This window comes from Molothrus ater, chromosome 15 (assembly GCF_012460135.2).
Source record: "Molothrus ater isolate BHLD 08-10-18 breed brown headed cowbird chromosome 15, BPBGC_Mater_1.1, whole genome shotgun sequence".
Lineage (NCBI taxonomy): Eukaryota > Metazoa > Chordata > Aves > Passeriformes > Icteridae > Molothrus > Molothrus ater.
In genome coordinates this window covers 11398991-11416865 of record NC_050492.2, presented here as the reverse complement: position 1 = coordinate 11416865, position 17875 = coordinate 11398991, and the positions used below count along the sequence as shown (strand labels likewise).

The window sequence follows — 17875 nt, the reverse complement described above, 5'->3', positions numbered from 1 at the left end:
ATAAAAGTGTGAGAGCCTGTGACTGGTCATCCATTTTGTGACCATTTTGGGTGGGCTCTTGTACTGCCCAAGGTGTATCCATTGAGGCCTTCTAATAAACACCTACTTTATTCTTTAACTCTGTCTAGTCTCTGTTCTAGGTCAGCCTTTACAAGGCATGAGCCCCTTTGCCCATTTCCTACCTGATGCACTACAACACCCAACAGGCTGAGCTCAGCTTGGATTACAGCCCTCACTGCCCCAGCTGACTCGAATGGGGCAAAACCTTCTGGGAATGCAAATGGGAAAATGAGAGCAGCTCCTCTCCCCTGCTGTCTGGGCAGCAGGTGTGTCTTTCCCCATCACAGGAATGAAACAGTGAACTTCTGAAGTAGAACAAAGCTCTTTCAGGAAAAAACATGTACCCAGAGCTGCAGCGTGAGCTGTGACAGACATACTGAGGTTCAACTGGGTCTGTTGAAGGGGAAAGTGCAGGTGTCAGGCTCACAGCATAAAACAAAAGCCAGGTAAACATGATGCCTGAGTCCTAGAAGAAATCATGGAAGGAAAAAACTACCAATGTTTTCAGGAAGATTTTTATCTCCTGTCTCCCTCTGTGCTAGTGCTCACACACCATGAGACCACCCTCATGTACAAAAGCACTTAGCCAGCCAGGGCCTCTGAGGAAAAGGCCTGCTCTGTTAGCAGTAATTCCATTTGAATTGTTAATTATTTTTGTCTTTCAAACCAGCATATAGATTGGCTAATCAAAACTCTTCTGATAACTATTTATGTCTTTGCTTGCCCCTGCTGCTCACAGTCACGTTCTTCCCCTGGAAATGGCTGTACCAAACTCACTGTGGGTTATGTCAAAGGCACGCTGAGTTTTTTGCCTAAGATTAGTAGCAGATACATATTTACAGAAAGAAGTCATATGATCTTTCTTCTAACACTGGAAGAATATGTAGAACTTCTTGTCAGTGTGAACACAGGATGATTTTAATTTCCTAAGAGACCTCTAAAGATAGGTCTTACATCAGAATCCTGTTTAACTAAATAAACATAAGATCAAGAAAATATTAGGCAAATCAGGCTTCATTTCTCACTGTAAATTAGATAGCAAGAGAACAGCCATTACAGCTCTCTTTAAAGCTATTTAATCACGTGGATCACGATGCATAAACAACAGAAAACCCATTTTCTGTTCTTTTTCAAATGCAGAAATGAGGACTAAAAATACCAACCAGGACTAATAAAATGACACATAGTAAACGTACCTCAGTGTATGAACATTATACACACTATAAAAAGCCAAAAATTATCATTATCTCACTGCTAGAAACGCAAAGGCCTCAACGGGGATTAGCAAAGGGATTTGCTTTACACTAACACTCGGCCAGAAACAAAGCTTGGAGTCGGTGCCACACCTCCACAGTCCTAAGGTCACCTCTTATCTGTTCAATCCCACAGCAACGCTCCCTTGCAGCTATTTTAACCTGAAGCTGCTTCACTCGCGATTTGTTGTGGAGACGGTGGGTCTGGTCGGGAGAGCGCGGTCTGAGGGGACAGAAGGCACGTGAGAATTCCTAGCGCCCACTCGGGGACAGCAGGGGCAGCTCCGGCCCAGGAACCTCCTGCGCCAAACCCGAACAGCCCCAGCAGTGCCTGAGCGAGGCTGCTCAGCCCGGGCTGCCACACGGCAGCCCTCGAACATGCGGGAGAGTCCTCAAGGCCTCCCCGGCCAGGCCCGCGCAGGCCCGGCCGTGCCCGGCCCCCGCCGCGGCGGGAGGCGGAGCCGAGCCCTGCTGACACGGGCGGCGGGCGGTGCTGCAGTGCGCGGAGCCGCCGATCGCTGCCGGAGCCCCGCGGCTGCAGCTCGCCGTGAGCGGGGGTGCCGGGGGAACGGGGACGAGTGGGGGCGCCGAGGCGGGTGTGGGGGGGGGAGGGACAAGGCCGCCGCCATGTTCTGAAACCGGGGAGAGGAACGGGCGGGGGCGGGACTCGAACCGTAGCCGAGGCCGGCGGCAGAGACTCGAACGTGGGTCCCTGGGGACTCGAACCCGCGTCTCCCGGCGGGCGCGGGGGGCACAGGGGCTCGCGGGACCCCCGGGGCGGTCGCGCGCTCCCCCCTCCATTATCCTCTCCCCCCCCCACCGCGCGCGCGGGGGGCCGGACGTGACTGGCTGCGTTCAATTTGTCACGCGGCCATTGGCTGGCGGGGGCGGGCGGCGCGTGACGTCAGCGCGCGGCGCTGCGCGGCCGGCGGCCATTTATAGGCGCGGAACGGGCGCTGCGCAGACGGAGTGAGCGGGCGGTACCGGGAATACCGGCGGCTGTATCGCGGCCCATCCCCGCGGGAGTGCCGAGAAACCCCCCGCGGAGCCCCGATCCACCTTTTCCGAGCGCCCCTTCGGCCGCCGCTGAGCTTTTGTTTCTGTTCGCGCAGCGCCTGAGCGCCCCCGCCCAGCTTTGTTCTTCTTGAGGCCCCTGCGGGGAAGGCGCGGCCAAGATGGACCCTTGTCACACCGAGGAGACCGAGGGCGAGATCCCCGGCTTGGGTAAGGCCCAGCGACGGCGGGCGGGGAGGGGGTGGTTGGAGGGAACGGGGGGGATGGGAGAAAGGGCGATCGGGCCCTCGTGGTGCCGCCAGCCCGGGCCCGGTGCCGCGGAGGCCTCACGATGGCGCTGGGGGAGGGAGGGAGGGAGGGGGGCGGCGGGGACGGGCCCGGCCGCGTGCGCCGCTCAACCCCCCCCGGCCGCGTGCGTCGTGCCGGGCGGGGCCGCGGGGGCTCTCCGGGGTCGCTGTCCCGCCTCCACCGCCGCTGCCGCGCCCGCGGGTCCCTCCCCGTGCTGGGGGGGGGGCGGGCGTGAGATCGCCAACGAGATAAGCGTAAATTACAGTTTATTACAGGTCTAACGTCCAGCCTTAAGTAGCGTAAATCCGGTGGAAACGGCCACTCAGTAAAGCAGAAGTTGAAAGTAAAGGTTTCTGGACGCCATAACAGTCTCGTCTTAAAATGGTGAACCCGTGCCAGTTATTGCAAAACAGCCCTGCTCAGCGCCTGCTATCTGTTTACTGGGTGTCGGCCTCTCGCTGAGCTCCCCCGTGGGGACAGACACTCCAGAGGCAATATGACTTTAAAATCTTTATTAAACAGCAGAGAATATACAGGAAAAAAATCACTATCAAAACACCCCGTATTTGTTCTTTTTAGCTATACAAAAAGGTCTAGCAAAACACACTGCTCAGAGCAGATAAAAATAAACCCCAAATCATGTTATTACATTTCAGGCTTGCTTTAAAATCAGCTATACAGGTCATGCATTTGTTTTAAGTAAATTTTTAAACACACAGACTGTTGAGTGGACTTGTTATCCGAATTAATTTTCATCTTCTAAAGAAGTCAGAAATAACTTGACCTATAAAAAAAAAGCATATATATTATTTGAGACATTAAAAGTACCAGGCTTTTCCCTTTATTTGGGAAGAAATTGTCTGTTACTATGTTTTTCAGTGATGTTTTGCCCCTGTATTTAATTCATGAACTGAAATGCGTGTAGCCTTTCAGAGGGGCAAGGTAGATGGCATTTCTGAGTGTCTGCTTAAGATTAAGCTATTAATTGCTGGTTTCCATGAGGATGTAATGACAAATACCTCCACAGTTCATCATTGGGCTCCCCTTCCCAGTTTATTTAGAGCTATTAAATTGAGGGAATAAGTCTTGTCTTAAAGGAGTCATTCTTCAGTAATCTCAAACTGATGACCCAGAACAAGATGAAGGAAATGGTTTATAGGGTTTCCTAGGAGAACACTTCCTCATGCTTTTAAGTATTAGGTGGAGATTTTTTCCCCGTGAACTAGCCAAACAACTCCACCAGAATTTCTTTTGGCATTTCCCAAGTCTTGCCTTTCGTAGGAATTGGTAAACACCATTTTGGCTCTTTATTCCCACCTTGTCTCCTCAGATGGTTGTTTACTCTCCCTCCCCACTGTTTAATATCACTGCGTGCATATTAACTGCAGAAGAGCAGATACAAACCCCCCAGTACTTCATACTTACTTTATCAATCAGGTACTCTTGTTTAATTTTATCATTCTTAAAATCTTCATTAACATCCAAAACTAGAATAGGAATCTCCTTTATGTTCTCAAAATCAACTCTGTTAAATGGCAGAACATAGTTTGAGTAAAAATACACAAAATACTGTGCATTCAAGACCCCTGCTCTTGATTACCACATGCATCTGAAATGTTAAAGCTGATGCTCATAACTTAAATATAAAGCCCATGCCAAGTTTGTCCTTAATTGCTCTTAATATATTTCACTCTTAGTATCTATCTATATAGTAATGTACAAGTAGGGGGGGTGGGAAATTGTTTTTTAACCTTAATTTCCTTTCTCTCATTCTTGTAATGGAATCAGTGACCAGGAACTGATTTTGTAATTGTAAGATGGAGTATTTTTTTTCAAAATCTCCCTTGCCCTGTGTCTCCCCCACTTAATCCACTTAACAAGATGCAATTTTAAAGCTTCCTTTCATAAGGATGACCTCTTTAACAGGTTATAAGACCAGTATTTATAAGGTCTTAGACATAAGCAAAACCATTTTGGCTTCAGTTTAGGAAGAGATGGGAGCAGTAGTTAGTCTGAGTGTGGAAGGCATTTCTAAAACGCAGTACATGTGCTGAACAACATTCTAACTTGTGCTTCCACACTTCAGTTCCTATTCCAGACACAGAAAGTGCTTCCTTACTGAGTTTGGAATGAGTACACAACGTAAACATTCCCAAAATTGCACACTGTGCACTGCCTTCTCTCTCCTAAGCATTTGGGTCATCCTATGTGAAACTTCAGCAAGCAGATCAAACTGATAATGTACTTTTCCTGGAATTGTCATGCTTCCCCTTCAGTAGAATATTTTGGACTCCTCTAGGGAAAAATCTAGAGTCTGTTTTCATGTTCAGAGATTCTTTAGATGGGAAAGCCAGTAAGAGTCAATAAGGAGCTTAAGGGAAGGTGTACCGAGATCACTCAGCTGCTGATTAGGTTTCTTGTGTGTAACAGGTCTGCCAAAAGCCTTTCTGATTATTGTTTAAATTTAAGTTAGGATTAATATTTAAACTTTGTTGAAATGCAGTCCTGCTAGTTTAAAGGTATTTGGGGCCTTGTTTGCCCCTTACATTGAAATAGAAACTGCATGGTGAGAAATGTATGTGATTGGCCCCTGACCACCATTTTAAGTGTCTTATTCCTGAGTCCTTCGAGTTAGCAAAATCCATATCCTTGCCTGAATTACAACTGTAAAGCTTTCTAGTTGAAGCTAATGTTTAAGAAAGGTTTCAAATTAGATGGAGTTCCATCCCTTGAACCCTGAAGTGGGTATAAATTTGAGTGTATCCAACTGCCTGAGTGAAACTAGACTTGCAGTAAACTCGATAAAACTAAAGCTTTAAGGTAGGAAAAAGACTTGCCTGCAAGTTAAAACTTGCTACAAAAAGTGGGTTCCTACCTCATAGTCCTTTCATGAAGCCAGGTTTCATGTTTATAGTGGAGGTTTTCCAAATACTCAAGCTCAATTCCTTGCTCCTCTTTTCTTCCCCTCATCTGTAGCCTTTCCATGCATTTCTGGGAAAAAAATATAAACCTGGTCATTAATCATGTGTTGTAGGTTAAATCAGCTAAATGAATCAAGTGGCCCTTAATTTGGAAGGACTAATGCTAGACATTAGTGAACATTACTTTTAAATGGTTGGCTGAACATAAACGAGTTAAATCTAGGATAACTTTTTTGTACCCTCTTAAGCCTCTGGAAAATGAAACTGGAACTGAGAAACCTCCATTTTTAGTAGCATACCTGAGGTGTGGTTCTGAGATAGATCATGCCGTCCAGTTCTATATCTGATTGAAACTGATTCAAAAGCCATGTGTGCCAGTCCTGATAAATAGACCACTCTGTTTCATTAATACTTCCAGACTCGAACAGGTTAGAAGCAAACACGTATCTGCAATGAAAGACATCAGTCTCATGCCAGGAATGACACCAAAACACTAATCATCAGAACAGAATGATGGTATTGAAAAAAAATGACTTAATCAAGCCTGCTCCCTTGCAGGTATTAGTTTAAATATCAAGTGTTTCCTCAGCTCCATGTCTGTAAAAGACCTGGAAATTGTTAGTGAGTTCTTGCCATGCTGTAATTACCTGTCACTGTACACAGATCTTTCAAAAAATTGCACTGGATGTTCTGCTTCGTACAGCTTGGCTGAGAGAGGTTTTAATTGTGCTTTTACTCGGCTCAAGCAGGCATAAGTCTGAAATGTGTAAGCCCATCTTGTGGGTTTGTCATAGAGCATTTGAAGTAAGTTTCCTCCGCTCTTCTGAGATGTTGAAAGTTCCTAAAAGGCAAGAGAAAAAAGTGAATATGAACATACTGCTTTTCTCAATCCAGAATTCTGATATGTTTAAGAATTCATGGCTTTCTTTTTGTTGCTAAGAAAATGCTTCGGCATAGGACCTGAGAGACTCTTCTTCCTCAGGTGATGGTGGTTTTTTTTTTTTTTTTTTTTTGATGACAGCTTCTTCGAGCAGTTTGTTTGAGTTCCAGATTTTAGTGTGATTCCCGTGGAGTAGGGGATGTGATTTGGAATATACATTGAGTAGGATCTCGCCTTTACAATTTGAGTGCCTGACCAACTGTGGTATGATAGTGGGGATGACTCTGGCTGCTGCAGACTAAGTATAGCTGGATTTTGGCATAACTCCCTGTCTGTGGAGCTCCTTGCAGTTTCTTCCGGCCCAAATCCAGCGCACCTACCTTGTACTCATCCTCGGCTGTCTGGATGTTGCACCACTTAGCGATGGGCTCGGGGATGATCTCCCACTCATCGCTGTGTTTCTCCAGAAGCCTGACAAACGTTGACTTCCCCGCAGCTGCGGAAGATGAGAGCAGTTCACAAAGGGCTGGGGGTTGCTAGCTCCGGTGCTGCTGACGGACAGGGGGCAGTTCGGGGGTTGTTAGCGTCTGTTGGGGCGCGGGGCCGGCCGGCTGCGCCGTGGAGCAAACTGCGCTAATCTCTCTCGCCAGAGGGGCCGCGCCCGGCCGGGCGGGTGATAAGGGCGGCCGAGGAGCAGCCGACATTTTAGAGCTGCCGTGGCGGGCGGAGCTTAGCCGGGAGAGCGAGGGAGCGGCCGCGCAGGCGCCGGGACTTGGCGCGGGCGGGAGCGAACGAGCGCTGCTGCTCCGGGGGGGGGGACACCGGGGGTTTGTGCTCCCAAGCCCGCCCTGCGCCCCTGTGTCACTGACGGGCACCCTGCTCGGGGAGCTCCCCACCCGCCCCAGCCTCCCTCCGGGTTCACGTCCCGGTGCGACTCCCCCCGCAGAGCCGGGGGGACAAGCAACGCTGCCGCCCCTCTCGCTCTGTCTCCCCCGGCATCCCAGCCCCTTGGGGTGCTCCCGGCCTGACACCCCCACCTTCCCCCAGACTCCCCTACCACCCTGAGCCGCCTCCCGCACCCTCTCCGCCGAGCTCACCGATGTTCCCCTCGATGGAAATCTTCCTGAGGCGCTTCTGGAAGCTGGATTCGAGGGAGCCGGCGGGGCTCTGGCAGTGCCGCTTGGCGGGGGTAGACATGGCGGTGCCGAGCGGGAACTCAAGGGGTTCCCGGCTGCTCCAGCGCACTTTAAGCGTCCCGCCAGGCGGGTGGGCGGGATGGCCGCTTCCCGCCAGTCCTCCCCGGGAAGAGGCGGAGGCGCTGCCCCCTCCCCCGCCGCTCCTGCCCAGCTCCCGCCGCCGCGCTGTTACAAAATGGGCGTTCGGCGAGTGAAATGGAGAAGAGAGCTTTGTGCAGGAAGTGACTGTAGCACGGTTCCACTTACTGATCTAATTTGCATTTCTGTAAACGAGTTCGCCATGTTTGATTTACTTACGTAAACTTGAGCATTCACTTAAAAAAAATCTAAAAGCCTCCAGCTATGGGGGTGGGGTGGTTGTTAGTACTCCGGAACATGTAATAAGAGATGAGGCAATGCAGGCTCACAGTCTGTTTTGGTACTGACTGGAGAAGAAGCACTTCGTGGATGAATGGCGTTCATCCGCAGGCTACTCAGCAGCTTCTGGGCTCCAAATACCAATGTCGGGGCTCCAGGAGCCTGCTTAACTCTAGGCATGGGTCCTCTATCAACTGTGCAGACAAGTTGAAACATGAGCTGGTTATCCAAGGGGAAAGGGGATGGAGGATTCTTAGATGAGTTATTCCAATTTCCTCCTTCCTCCTCGGTAATACAAGGTGAAATCTAGCTAGGTCTGGTGTGTTTGGAGGAAATGGGAGGGAATTAACTTTTCCGTTCTTTTATGATAATTGTGACCCATTGTCTCTTCTTTCCCCATCTCCTCCAAACACACCAGGCTTCAGTGACCGAAGCGAGCAGATTGTTTCACGTGGGGTAGCGTCAGCCTTTGAAGCTGGTAAGTGCTAGTTCGCGCACCCGGTGTGCGCAGCCAGAGCGCTCCGCTGTCCGCGCCACGCGGGAGCCGCGGCGGGCCGGGGCGGGGGCGGCAGCGCGCGGGGCACGCGCAGTGCGGCGAGCGGCGCGCGGGGCCGGGGCTTTGTTCGGCGCGGCGGGCGGGCGGCGCGTGCGCACAGGCGGCGCGCGGGTCCCGGGGGTGGGGCCGGGCCCTACCGGGGCACATGCGCCCCGCACCCACCTCGGCCACGCTACGGCCGGTCCCGTACTCGGCGGAGGCTCGCGGTGCTCGGTGCCTTCTCGTCACACGGCCCTCCCTGCGAGCCGGCTGCGGGCGCTGCGCCATCGCCGGGGGCCCCCGGCCCGCCAGGGCGGCGTGTGGGACCGCGCTCTTTGTGCGGAGGAAGGCCCGGCCCAGCGGAAACGGGAGCACCCGCCGCCATTTCCTAGCGCGCTCTCGCTACAGGCTCGCCCGCTCGCTGCCGCCTGACCGGGACTAGGCGCTCTCCGGACAGTGGATCAGGCTCGGAGCCCTAGAACCAGCGCGGAGCCCCACCATGTGTGCGTGCGGGGAAGGGGCAGGGCGCGGGCCGGGGGCGGGAGCGGCGCCGTGTGTGTGAGGCGGCAGCGGCGAGGCAGAGGAGGATCAGGGAGGGCCGGGACACAGGCCAGGGGGGCCGCCGGGCGCTCTGAGGGGGTGCGGGTGGCGGCCGTGCTGAGCAGCATCTCAAAGGGCCCGTTCTCGTCTTTCCAGCAACCACAGAAGCAGAGACAGAGCAGAGCCTCACCCCCAATGTGATGCTTAACACAGAGAGCAGCGAGGGATACGTGGTGAAAGTCCGGGGGCTGCCTTGGTCTTGCTCCACCGAGGAGGTGCAGAGGTTCTTCTCCGGTAAGTGGGGCTGTGGGGGAATAAGAGGTTTGGGAGAGGGGTCGGGCTCTGCTGTCAATTCTGGGTCCGTCCCAGGGACACTGTGGCAGTGGGAGTGCTGTAGTGAGCAGTTGCAGGAGGCATTCAGTAGCCAGTGCAGTTTGTAGTGCAACAAGTGCTTCAGCCAGAACCTGGGGTGCAAAGCCATGTTCATGCTAGCAGAAACTCAATACAAAGGGGCTTAGTCTGAGTTGCTGGGATAGCCACCACTACCTATGCTGCTTGAATAACCAGGAGAGAGAACGTTCAGTTTTAAAGAAATTTCAATCTGCAGCAAGAGTTATAAAGCTAAATCAGTTTAGTTCTTGTATTAGACGCGAGTCTGTTGGGACAATATGAGTGTTCAGTGTGTGTATCCTTCCCCAGATTATTAGCATTCTGCAGTAACAAATAGTGGTGATAAATACATGTTTTCTGCAGCGACTGGACCTTTTAAAACTGCTTCAGGGATTTGATGTCTTTGACTTTGTTCTGATTCAGTTTATTACACTTAGACTTATTGTTACTATTCCTTATTTCACGCTAATTAAGAGAGTTAAGATCAAAAGCAGATAGTGTGTTCAACTTGAGGCAGAAAAGCTTTGGAAATAGCTTTGGAAATTTGCAATTATCCTTTATCTGCAGGTTTGACTAGAATGGGAGCTTTAGTTAGTGTCTTAGTAATTGGTCATTTTAAAGTTGCATTGCGACAGAAATGCTGCTGGTTTTGTTATGATACAAATGATACTCGATACATTTTTGGTTTTAGGCTCTCTGAAACTTCCAAAGTAACACTGTTCCTCTAATAATTAATATAATGCTGGCCTTTCTGTTTAATTTTCAGATTGCAAAATTCTGAACGGGGCTTTGGGTATCCGTTTCATCTACACCAGGGAGGGCAGACCAAGTGGAGAAGCATTTGCTGAACTTGAGTCAGAGGAGGATGTGAAATTGGCCCTGAAAAAGGACAGAGAAACAATGGGACACAGATACGTTGAAGGTTTGACTCAGTTGGTCTAGTAACTGACTACACTGTGTTTGTGCTTGATGGGTTTTTGGTTAATTGCATTTTTTGTCTCTTTAAAATGCATGTGAAAGGACAAATGGACTTGCATATCATAAGTTGACTAGTTTCAAGGCAAATGACTTTAAAAACTCTTCCTTACTCCAGAATGCATTAATTCTAAGTGCCTTTTACAGTTTTCAAGTCAAACAACGTTGAAATGGATTGGGTTCTGAAGCATACTGGTCCCAACAGCCCTGATACAGCTAATGATGGTTTTGTACGTCTTAGAGGACTCCCATTTGGCTGTAGTAAAGAAGAAATTGTACAGTTTTTTTCAGGTATGTGGGATAAAAGTAGTAGCTATAGCACTATTGGTTTATGCTAAAAGTACCCCAACAAACTAAACAGGCATGGATTGCCCAGTAGTACATCCAACAGTATTATGATGGGTATTAAAAGTAAATAAAGCAATTTTTCACTAGTTTTCTGGGCATGAAGAATCCTTCGGATCACTTCCTAAAATACTTGATAAATTAAATAATTTAGGGAATGCCAAAAAGGTGCTTGAATTTATACTTGGTGGGACATGCTGTTCCAATAAAGGATTATAGAAAAATGTCTTGCTTTCCAAATAAAGCTGAACAGTTCATGTGGGAGGCTCCTTCCACCCCTGGCCTTGGATGATTGGCCCTGGTCAGTGAAGGATGTAGAACACCACTGGGCTCTGTGTCAGGAGCAGGTTCTCAGTAAAGGGCCCTTGACCTCTTCCCAACATAAAATTAGTATTGAATGAAATGCAGAGAAAACCTGCTGAACTCTACCCAAATACAGATCTACAGATTTGCCCCTTTCTCCTCCTATGGGGATAGAAAACCCACCAGACCCTTGATGTTGCCTAGCTCAAAGTTTTTATGGATGAAGAGATAATGCCTTGTTTTGACTAATTTTTACTTTTTTTGCAGCTGTTTTATGTTTACAAACTGGAATTAGACTATTAAAATGTCTAAGAATGGAATCTGTTGATTGTTTAGGATTTCATTTGTTATTATTTTCAAAATACTAGATTTCTAAATGTTTTGCTATTACAAGATATGATAAAGCTTGTTGTTTTGCTTTAAAATACAGTAGAAACATTTCCAGTTTTACAATCTCAGAACTTGTTTTTTGTTTTTCTTTTTGTCTTTTTTTTGTTTTCTGAATTGGTGATATGAACAAGAGCAATTTCTAAGCATGTGCATTTTAAACTGTTCTTTTCTTACATGGTGAAGTAATTCAAGCTTTATAAGTTGTTTATGTGCTTAATATACAAAATGTGTCTCTTCTGTTCAGGAACTAATACTTAAAAATTACTTCATGATTTTTTTCTTAATTAAGCACTCTTAAAGATTAAAAATTGCTGAAACTTTATATTTGAATAAGACTAATTATTTAGATGACTTCTAGTACAATTACTTGTTCTGTATAAAGCTGTTTAACTTGCTGTGTTTAAATTTAAGTTCTCTTAAAAAGTTCATCTTAAATACTTTCACAGAATTGCCGAGGTTTGTAATGATGTGTGAAGTTCTTAACTCACCCTGCATTAGATGCCTTCTCTGAGGGGCTGTCCCTGACCCTCAGAGCATTTCTGAGCTCTGCAGGGTGGGTTAAGAACCTGAACTGAATGGTATGTGATCGTGGAGCTCTTTGTTGAAGTGCCTTTTTTATTCTGGTGTTCTAGAATCAACATACCATTCTCTTAAAAGTGTTTAAATTCTGGTGTTTTTAAAGCTATAAGAAAAAACTCATGACTGGGCTTGTGATGTTAATATTGCCCCCCTACTGGGGTTATTTGTCCTTGGGTTGAAGGGTTGGAAATCGTGCCAAATGGGATAACATTGCCGGTGGACTTCCAGGGGAGGAGTACGGGGGAGGCCTTCGTGCAGTTTGCTTCACAGGAAATAGCTGAAAAGGCTCTAAAGAAACACAAGGAAAGAATAGGGCACAGGTGGGGATGGATGGTTGGTTGGCTCTGTCACTTTTCTTATGGTAAACAATTAAATCCATATTCTCTCTTCTGAAAGTGTTAACACCCAAATCAAAATTGTAATTGTGGTCTCTAACTTGGTGATGAGTAAAGGTATTGATTGCTACAGTGTGTGGCACAGACTGTTTAGATCTACCCAAAAATACAAGATAAAATTGGCCTAAACTAAAATGTGCTTTGGAAAATTGAGTAATAACAGGCATTCAAAACTATAGCTTGGAAATGACAAAGTTGAGAGACTATGGCTTTAACTTCTCAAATAGCACCAATTCTACCTTTAGCTCTAAAGACATGCACAGTATTCTTACTACCATAAGAAAATGTGATACTTTCTAAACTTGTTTTATAAGTTGAAATGTAACAAATTTACTTACTTGTATTAATCTTCAATGTAATAAGCATAGCTTTCAAGAAATTGTCACAAAGGGTTTTTATTCAATTTTACTTGTGACTATTTATCATTGAAGCATGCACCTTTTGCCTACGCTGAATCACTGAAGCATAGGCTGGGTTCAGTAGTACATGCAGAGCTTTTTGTGGCATCCTGATGGGTTAAACTCTCGGTGGAGATCGGGTTTTTAACCCTCTGTTTCTGTTGCCTTGAGCAACAATGCTGAGTTGAGTGGACACTGGTCCCTCCTACATTGTTTGACTAACATTTTAAATTGGGGGGAGGTGGGCGGGGAATCAATATTGCTCCCCCACCCTTAAGGCTGGGATACTGCAAAGTATGAGGAGCACATAAACCCTTCAGTAATTTTAATTTCTTGAAAATACACTGATTTAAATGTAATGTAGTGCTAATAATAGAAAGTCATTGCCTACATAACGTAAAGAAACCTGGCTTAAAATTAACTGCCAGTGTCAAGGCTATGACTAAATGGCTTGTTGTAATGTGAAGTTGTGAGGTGTTTGTGGAAGGAATCAAAGACTGACTTGTCCCTGTGCAAACGCTCGTAGGTACATTGAGATCTTCAAGAGTAGCCGAGCAGAGGTGCGCACTCACTACGACCCTCCCCGCAAGCTGCTGGCCATGCAGAGACCTGGTCCGTACGACAGGCCCGGCCTGACGCGCGGATACAACAGTCTGGGTAGAGGAAGTAGCTTGGAGAGAATGAGGCGTGGAGCCTACGGAGGAGGTAAGTGCCCGGGGGCCCAGGGAGCTGCTCCTTTGAAAAGCAGCAACTCTTGGACCTGGTAGTGTCTCCCCAGCTGTGTATGTGTCCTTGGCATTAATTCTTGTAGAAGAAATGAAATGTTGTAGTAGTCGTTGTTTGCAGTGTGTACTGTGTATTTGGATCTTTCTGTAGTCGAAATGAAAGTTTATTTGAAACTTTGTGTAGTTGAAATGAACATGTCCAATCTGTTTCTAGGTTATGGAGGTTATGATGACTACAATGGGTATAATGATGGCTATGGGTTTGGTTCTGATAGATTTGGAAGAGGTAAGGATCTCTAATAGGAACAGTAACTGAACTTACGACATGTCCCAAAAGAAACTAAAATACATCTGAAAGACCTAGAATGGACTCTTTTCTCCGCAGGGATGTCGGACCACAGGTACGGCGACGGATCGTCCACCTTCCAGAGCACGACCGGCCACTGCGTCCACATGCGAGGTCTGCCCTACAGAGCCACGGAGAACGACATCTACAACGTGAGTGTCACACGCTGCTCCCCAGTGCATGGCTTTGGGTCCCAGGGTCCTTGTGGGGACATACCAGCTGCCCTGCAGCTGCAGTGTTCCTCTGGAGAAAATGGCTTGCTGTAAACCCAAACTGTTGCATTGGTGCGTTTTAATCTGTGTGACTGTTCTGTGTGTAGTTCTTCTCACCTCTGAACCCTGTAAGAGTACACATTGAAATCGGACCAGATGGCAGAGTAACCGGAGAGGCAGACGTTGAATTTGCTACTCACGAGGATGCAGTGGCTGCTATGTCCAAAGACAAAGCAAACATGCGTAAGTTCGACTGCTCGGGAGAGGTGGCTTTGGGGAGTTGCCAGCACTGCAGTGTAGTGCATCTGCCGCAACTGGAATGCCAAAGATTTCACTGCAGCTTCACTTGCAGTGAGACAAGCTGCATGGGTTTGGTGTGATATGCTCTCATGGGAAAACTTTCTTCTTGCAGAACACAGATACGTAGAGCTGTTCCTGAATTCTACAGCAGGAGGAACTGGTGGTGCCTATGGCAGTCAGATGATGGGAGCAATGGGTATGTAACTGTCTCACTGCACTTGGAAGCTGGCTCGTTTTGTACAGCTCCTGCTTTATTGTGTGCCTGGCATCAAAACTGAAATTCAACATTCTGTCTTAATCACACAGTCAAGGAGTCGGAAGGGGTAGTCCAAGATTGGAACACTAGCACATTGCCAGGTATATAATCCTTTTGGGAATACATTTGAGCTTTAATGGGTTGAATAAACTTGTGGTGCTGAGTGTGGTGTGCCTGGTGGGATGAGTGGCTTCTTTGGGAGTGTGGTAGTGCAAAATCAGGGAGATACCTGTCCTTTTTATTCTCCTTCCCCTTCCCGATTGGGGCATACCAGAACATGGTTCGGTGATGGAGGATGTATCTGTGGCATGTGACCTGCCATTCAAGCTGAGTCTTGGTGGTGAGAGAGAGATACTTGGAATTGGGAAAAATTGTCTGAATTGCACTGGCAAACCCGAAAATTGTTAAAAAATCTAAAATGTGTGTTTGCAGCACAAGTCTTAAATTCCTGTTGCTGTTATGCCTCTAAGACAGATACCCTCCTGACACCCAGCTGGGCTGGTTACGCAGATGAAGGTGGGGTTGGTTTCTGGGGGGCTCCTTTCTCTTGTGGGAGGGGGGGGTGTGGATGCACTGTTGCTTTTATAGTATTTGTTTACAAAATGTTTATAGTTGTAATGCTGATAGTTAAACTGCAGAAAGGAGTGTTAGGCAAGTGATGAGGCGAAGAGCAGTTGTTTGTTTAAACAGAGGTATCTGTGTCTGAGCCACAGCACTGCTCTGATGTGATGCACAATCAGTCTGGGGCAGGAATAAGTGTCAGGACCGTGTACACATGAGTGACTCCAGTTAATGAGCTTCTGTGCTTCTGGAAGGGCAGCACTCAGTGTGAGGTCCCTTAAAGCCATGCTTAAGTTTTTTGGGGTTTGTTAGAGTGCAGATTGATCCTGTTTAGTATAGTCCACAGAAATTGTAAAAGTAACTTCTAAAGTTCTTGTTGCTGCTTGATTGCAGGGATGTCTTTAGAAACCCCATCACTTTCCTTGAGCATGTTAAACTTCCCTTGGTGTGAGCAAGGTAGTGCCAGAGTGCAGGGGCTGTTGGTTGGGTGAGGGCTGGGTTTGTTGATGATGAGCAGATCTTGACCGGCAAGTTCTTAATGTTTTTGCCCTTAACTTAAAGGGAGCCAATCCAGTTATGGTGCTCCAGGCAACCAGCAGCTGAGTGGGGGCTATGGAGGAGGATATGGAGGTCAAAGCAGCATGAGTGGCTATGGTAAGAGCATTTCTTTGCTGGTTTCCATTGGGCCAGGTGCAGCTGGCTTAACATGCCCTTCACTGGTGTTAAAGGGTTGTGGTATAACCTGGGCAGCACAGGCTCTGAAAGTTAAAGGTGTGGCTACTGTGAATTTTGGGGAATGGGGGGGATCGATTCAAAGCTGCAATGGGGAGCTGAGGGGGGGGAATGTGGAAAACTATTCTGGAAGGGGCAGGAAATGCCAGTCTCAGACTTGCATTGCTCTGATCACTTTTCTTAACCCAAAAGCTGGAGACCAGCTTTGTTTAAACACAGTACAAATGGGGGAGGGGGTCATGGGAGGCTGGGTCCTCCCTATTCCCCCAGAGCAGTGGTAAAGCTCTGGCTTGGGAAGGGGGTGATGCAGAGCTCGTGCTGTCGTTGAACATCCGGTAACTGGCTTTGGGTACGGAGCTGTAAACTGACACTTTGCAGCGTTGGGCACGGTAGACGGTATTTACGAGGTGGCCCAGCAAGGACAGGCGTTGGGGCAAGGATGCTTCGAGTCGGCCTGAGGCAGCTGTGAACCTGCTGTCGGTTTCCCCCTCAGACCCCGGGAGCCAGGGCGCCATGAACAGCAGCTACTACAGCAGTGGGAACCGCGCATCCATGGGAGTGAACGGCATGGGCGGCATGTCCAACATGTCCAACATGAGTGGTGGCTGGGGAATGTAACCAATCGCTGACTTTTGGTCACATCTTTTTTAAAAAACAAAAAAACAAAAAACTAAGTTTAACAGTTTTGCAATACGAGCTTGTGATTTATGCTTTACTGTAAGTGAATTCAGGATTGTTTTAAAACCTTTCAGGTTCAGTATTTTTGAACATACAGAAATGAACATTCATCTAGGATGTAATAACCAAGTAAAGACTATAACTGTTAAACAATTTGGAGCGTTTCTCAAGTTAGTTTTGTTGTAGGAGTGTATTTAAGCAGTAAGCGTATTTAGGTTAAAGCTGTTTGAATTATGTTAAATGTTGCTCTTATACCATATTACATCCAACACTGTTTTGAATACATGTTGAAAGAGACATGCTTTTTTGTAAAGAACCAATATAGGAGCTGTGTCTGAAAATCAAAGTGAACATTTGGCATGTTAGTTCTAGTTTATTTCTTTTAATATCCTGTAAGGCATGTTAAAGCTTTTTTTTTTTAAGTTAATGGGGGAAACATGTTGAGACGCAATACGGCTACTTTAGGATTTTGGTCTTGGTGTTCGTATAAAATTCTGAGGCCTTGATTTAATCTTTCATTGTATTGTGATTTCCTTTTTAGGTGTATTGCGCTAAGTGAAACTTGTTAAATAAATCTTCCTTTTAAAAACTGGAACTCACTCCTTCTTGACCTCCAGCTTCTTGTAACCACACTTGCATCCATGTCCTCTGACTGTTGTACCCTTGCCCTGCAGCTGCCACACAGTGACTCAATGACCCATAGAGTGTAACAGTGACAAGTGGGGGGGAGCAAAGGCAACCCCCCTGCTGCTGGGGGTGCCCAGTGGGTGTTGGTTCAAAGCACTGCTGCATGGCTGTGCCCTGAGCAGGGGGCCCTGGGCCCTGAAACTGCTGGGGGATGAGAATTGATTCTGTACTTTCCTGTAGGCATCCATGGACTGGGCAGCTTACTGCAACCATATTTCAATAAATGTAACTTGTCAAACATCCTGCTTAAAGATGTGATTTTGTAAGCAACATTGTTACAGTTTTTTGAGCCCTGCAACTTTCCCTGAAATAATACAGAATTTGCTTCCATGCAGTCAGTGGCCATAGTATTTTGGTTGCCTGTGGTAAAGAACTGTCCTGAAGGCGTAAGAACCTGAGGTCCTTTCTACAGTGATGAAAGTGTCTTCCTGTTCTGTAGCAGAGGAGCTGTAAGGGTGGAATTCTGAGCCCTGGGTATTTCAGCCATGGCTGTCTGCCATGAAAACAACCTGCTTCCTGAGGGGATTGCTGACTGAGCCCAGCTCAGTGGTCACGTAGC

At 47.4% G+C, this 17875-nt stretch overlaps 2 protein-coding genes across 14 annotated transcripts; one reads left to right on the top strand and one right to left on the bottom strand.

Annotated features, from left to right (window-relative positions):
* Positions 1-1775: 1775 nt before the first annotated feature.
* On the top strand, positions 1776-17556 carry HNRNPH1 (heterogeneous nuclear ribonucleoprotein H1). 12 transcript variants are annotated; one of them, XM_054516408.1, is made up of 16 exons: positions 1776-1860; positions 2426-2537; positions 8388-8447; positions 9201-9338; positions 10201-10356; positions 10557-10700; positions 12208-12346; positions 13346-13524; positions 13759-13830; positions 13909-14042; positions 14210-14345; positions 14515-14598; positions 14709-14759; positions 15091-15174; positions 15781-15873; positions 16445-17556. In XM_054516408.1, the coding sequence occupies exons 2-16, from the start codon at positions 2489-2491 to the stop codon at positions 16567-16569; spliced, it is 1644 nt and encodes a 547-aa protein (XP_054372383.1). In that variant the 5' UTR covers positions 1776-1860; positions 2426-2488; the 3' UTR covers positions 16570-17556. The 12 variants fall into 12 exon arrangements, with proteins under 12 accessions (XP_054372383.1, XP_054372388.1, XP_036247899.1 ...); XM_054516413.1 differs by lacking the exons at positions 1776-1860; positions 15091-15174 and adding an exon at positions 15613-15675 and having other exon boundaries at positions 2276-2537; positions 16330-16561; XM_036392006.2 differs by lacking the exon at positions 1776-1860 and having other exon boundaries at positions 2277-2537.
* LOC118692284 (deoxycytidine kinase 2) lies at positions 3113-7812 on the bottom strand. Of its 2 annotated transcripts, XM_036392008.1 has the most exons (7): positions 7514-7812; positions 6797-6912; positions 6184-6377; positions 5836-5983; positions 5491-5606; positions 4041-4140; positions 3113-3399 (listed from the first exon to the last, which is right to left on the bottom strand). In XM_036392008.1, the coding sequence occupies exons 1-7, from the start codon at positions 7611-7613 to the stop codon at positions 3361-3363; spliced, it is 813 nt and encodes a 270-aa protein (XP_036247901.1). In that variant the 5' UTR covers positions 7614-7812; the 3' UTR covers positions 3113-3360. The 2 variants fall into 2 exon arrangements, with proteins under 2 accessions (XP_036247901.1, XP_036247900.1); XM_036392007.2 differs by lacking the exon at positions 3113-3399 and having other exon boundaries at positions 3791-4140.
* Positions 17557-17875: the final 319 nt, after the last annotated feature.

What these genes read in the sequence shown, in the direction of transcription:
- LOC118692284 (XM_036392007.2), bottom strand. Translation starts at nt 7,613, where the DNA reads ATGTCTACCCCCGCCAAGCGGCACTGCCAGAGCCCCGCCGGCTCCCTC. An exon ending in TTCCATCGAGGGGAACATCG is followed by an intron (nt 6,913 to 7,513) that starts GTGAGCTCGGCG and finishes CATCTTCCGCAG; the next exon opens with CTGCGGGGAAGTCAACGTTT. An exon ending in CAGCCGAGGATGAGTACAAG is followed by an intron (nt 6,378 to 6,796) that starts GTAGGTGCGCTG and finishes CTTGCCTTTTAG; the next exon opens with GAACTTTCAACATCTCAGAA.
- HNRNPH1 (XM_054516408.1), top strand. Translation starts at nt 2,489, where the DNA reads ATGGACCCTTGTCACACCGAGGAGACCGAGGGCGAGATCCCCGGCTTG. An exon ending in TTCTGATAGATTTGGAAGAG is followed by an intron (nt 13,831 to 13,908) that starts GTAAGGATCTCT and finishes TGAAAGACCTAG; the next exon opens with AATGGACTCTTTTCTCCGCA. An exon ending in CGGAGAACGACATCTACAAC is followed by an intron (nt 14,043 to 14,209) that starts GTGAGTGTCACA and finishes TTCTGTGTGTAG; the next exon opens with TTCTTCTCACCTCTGAACCC.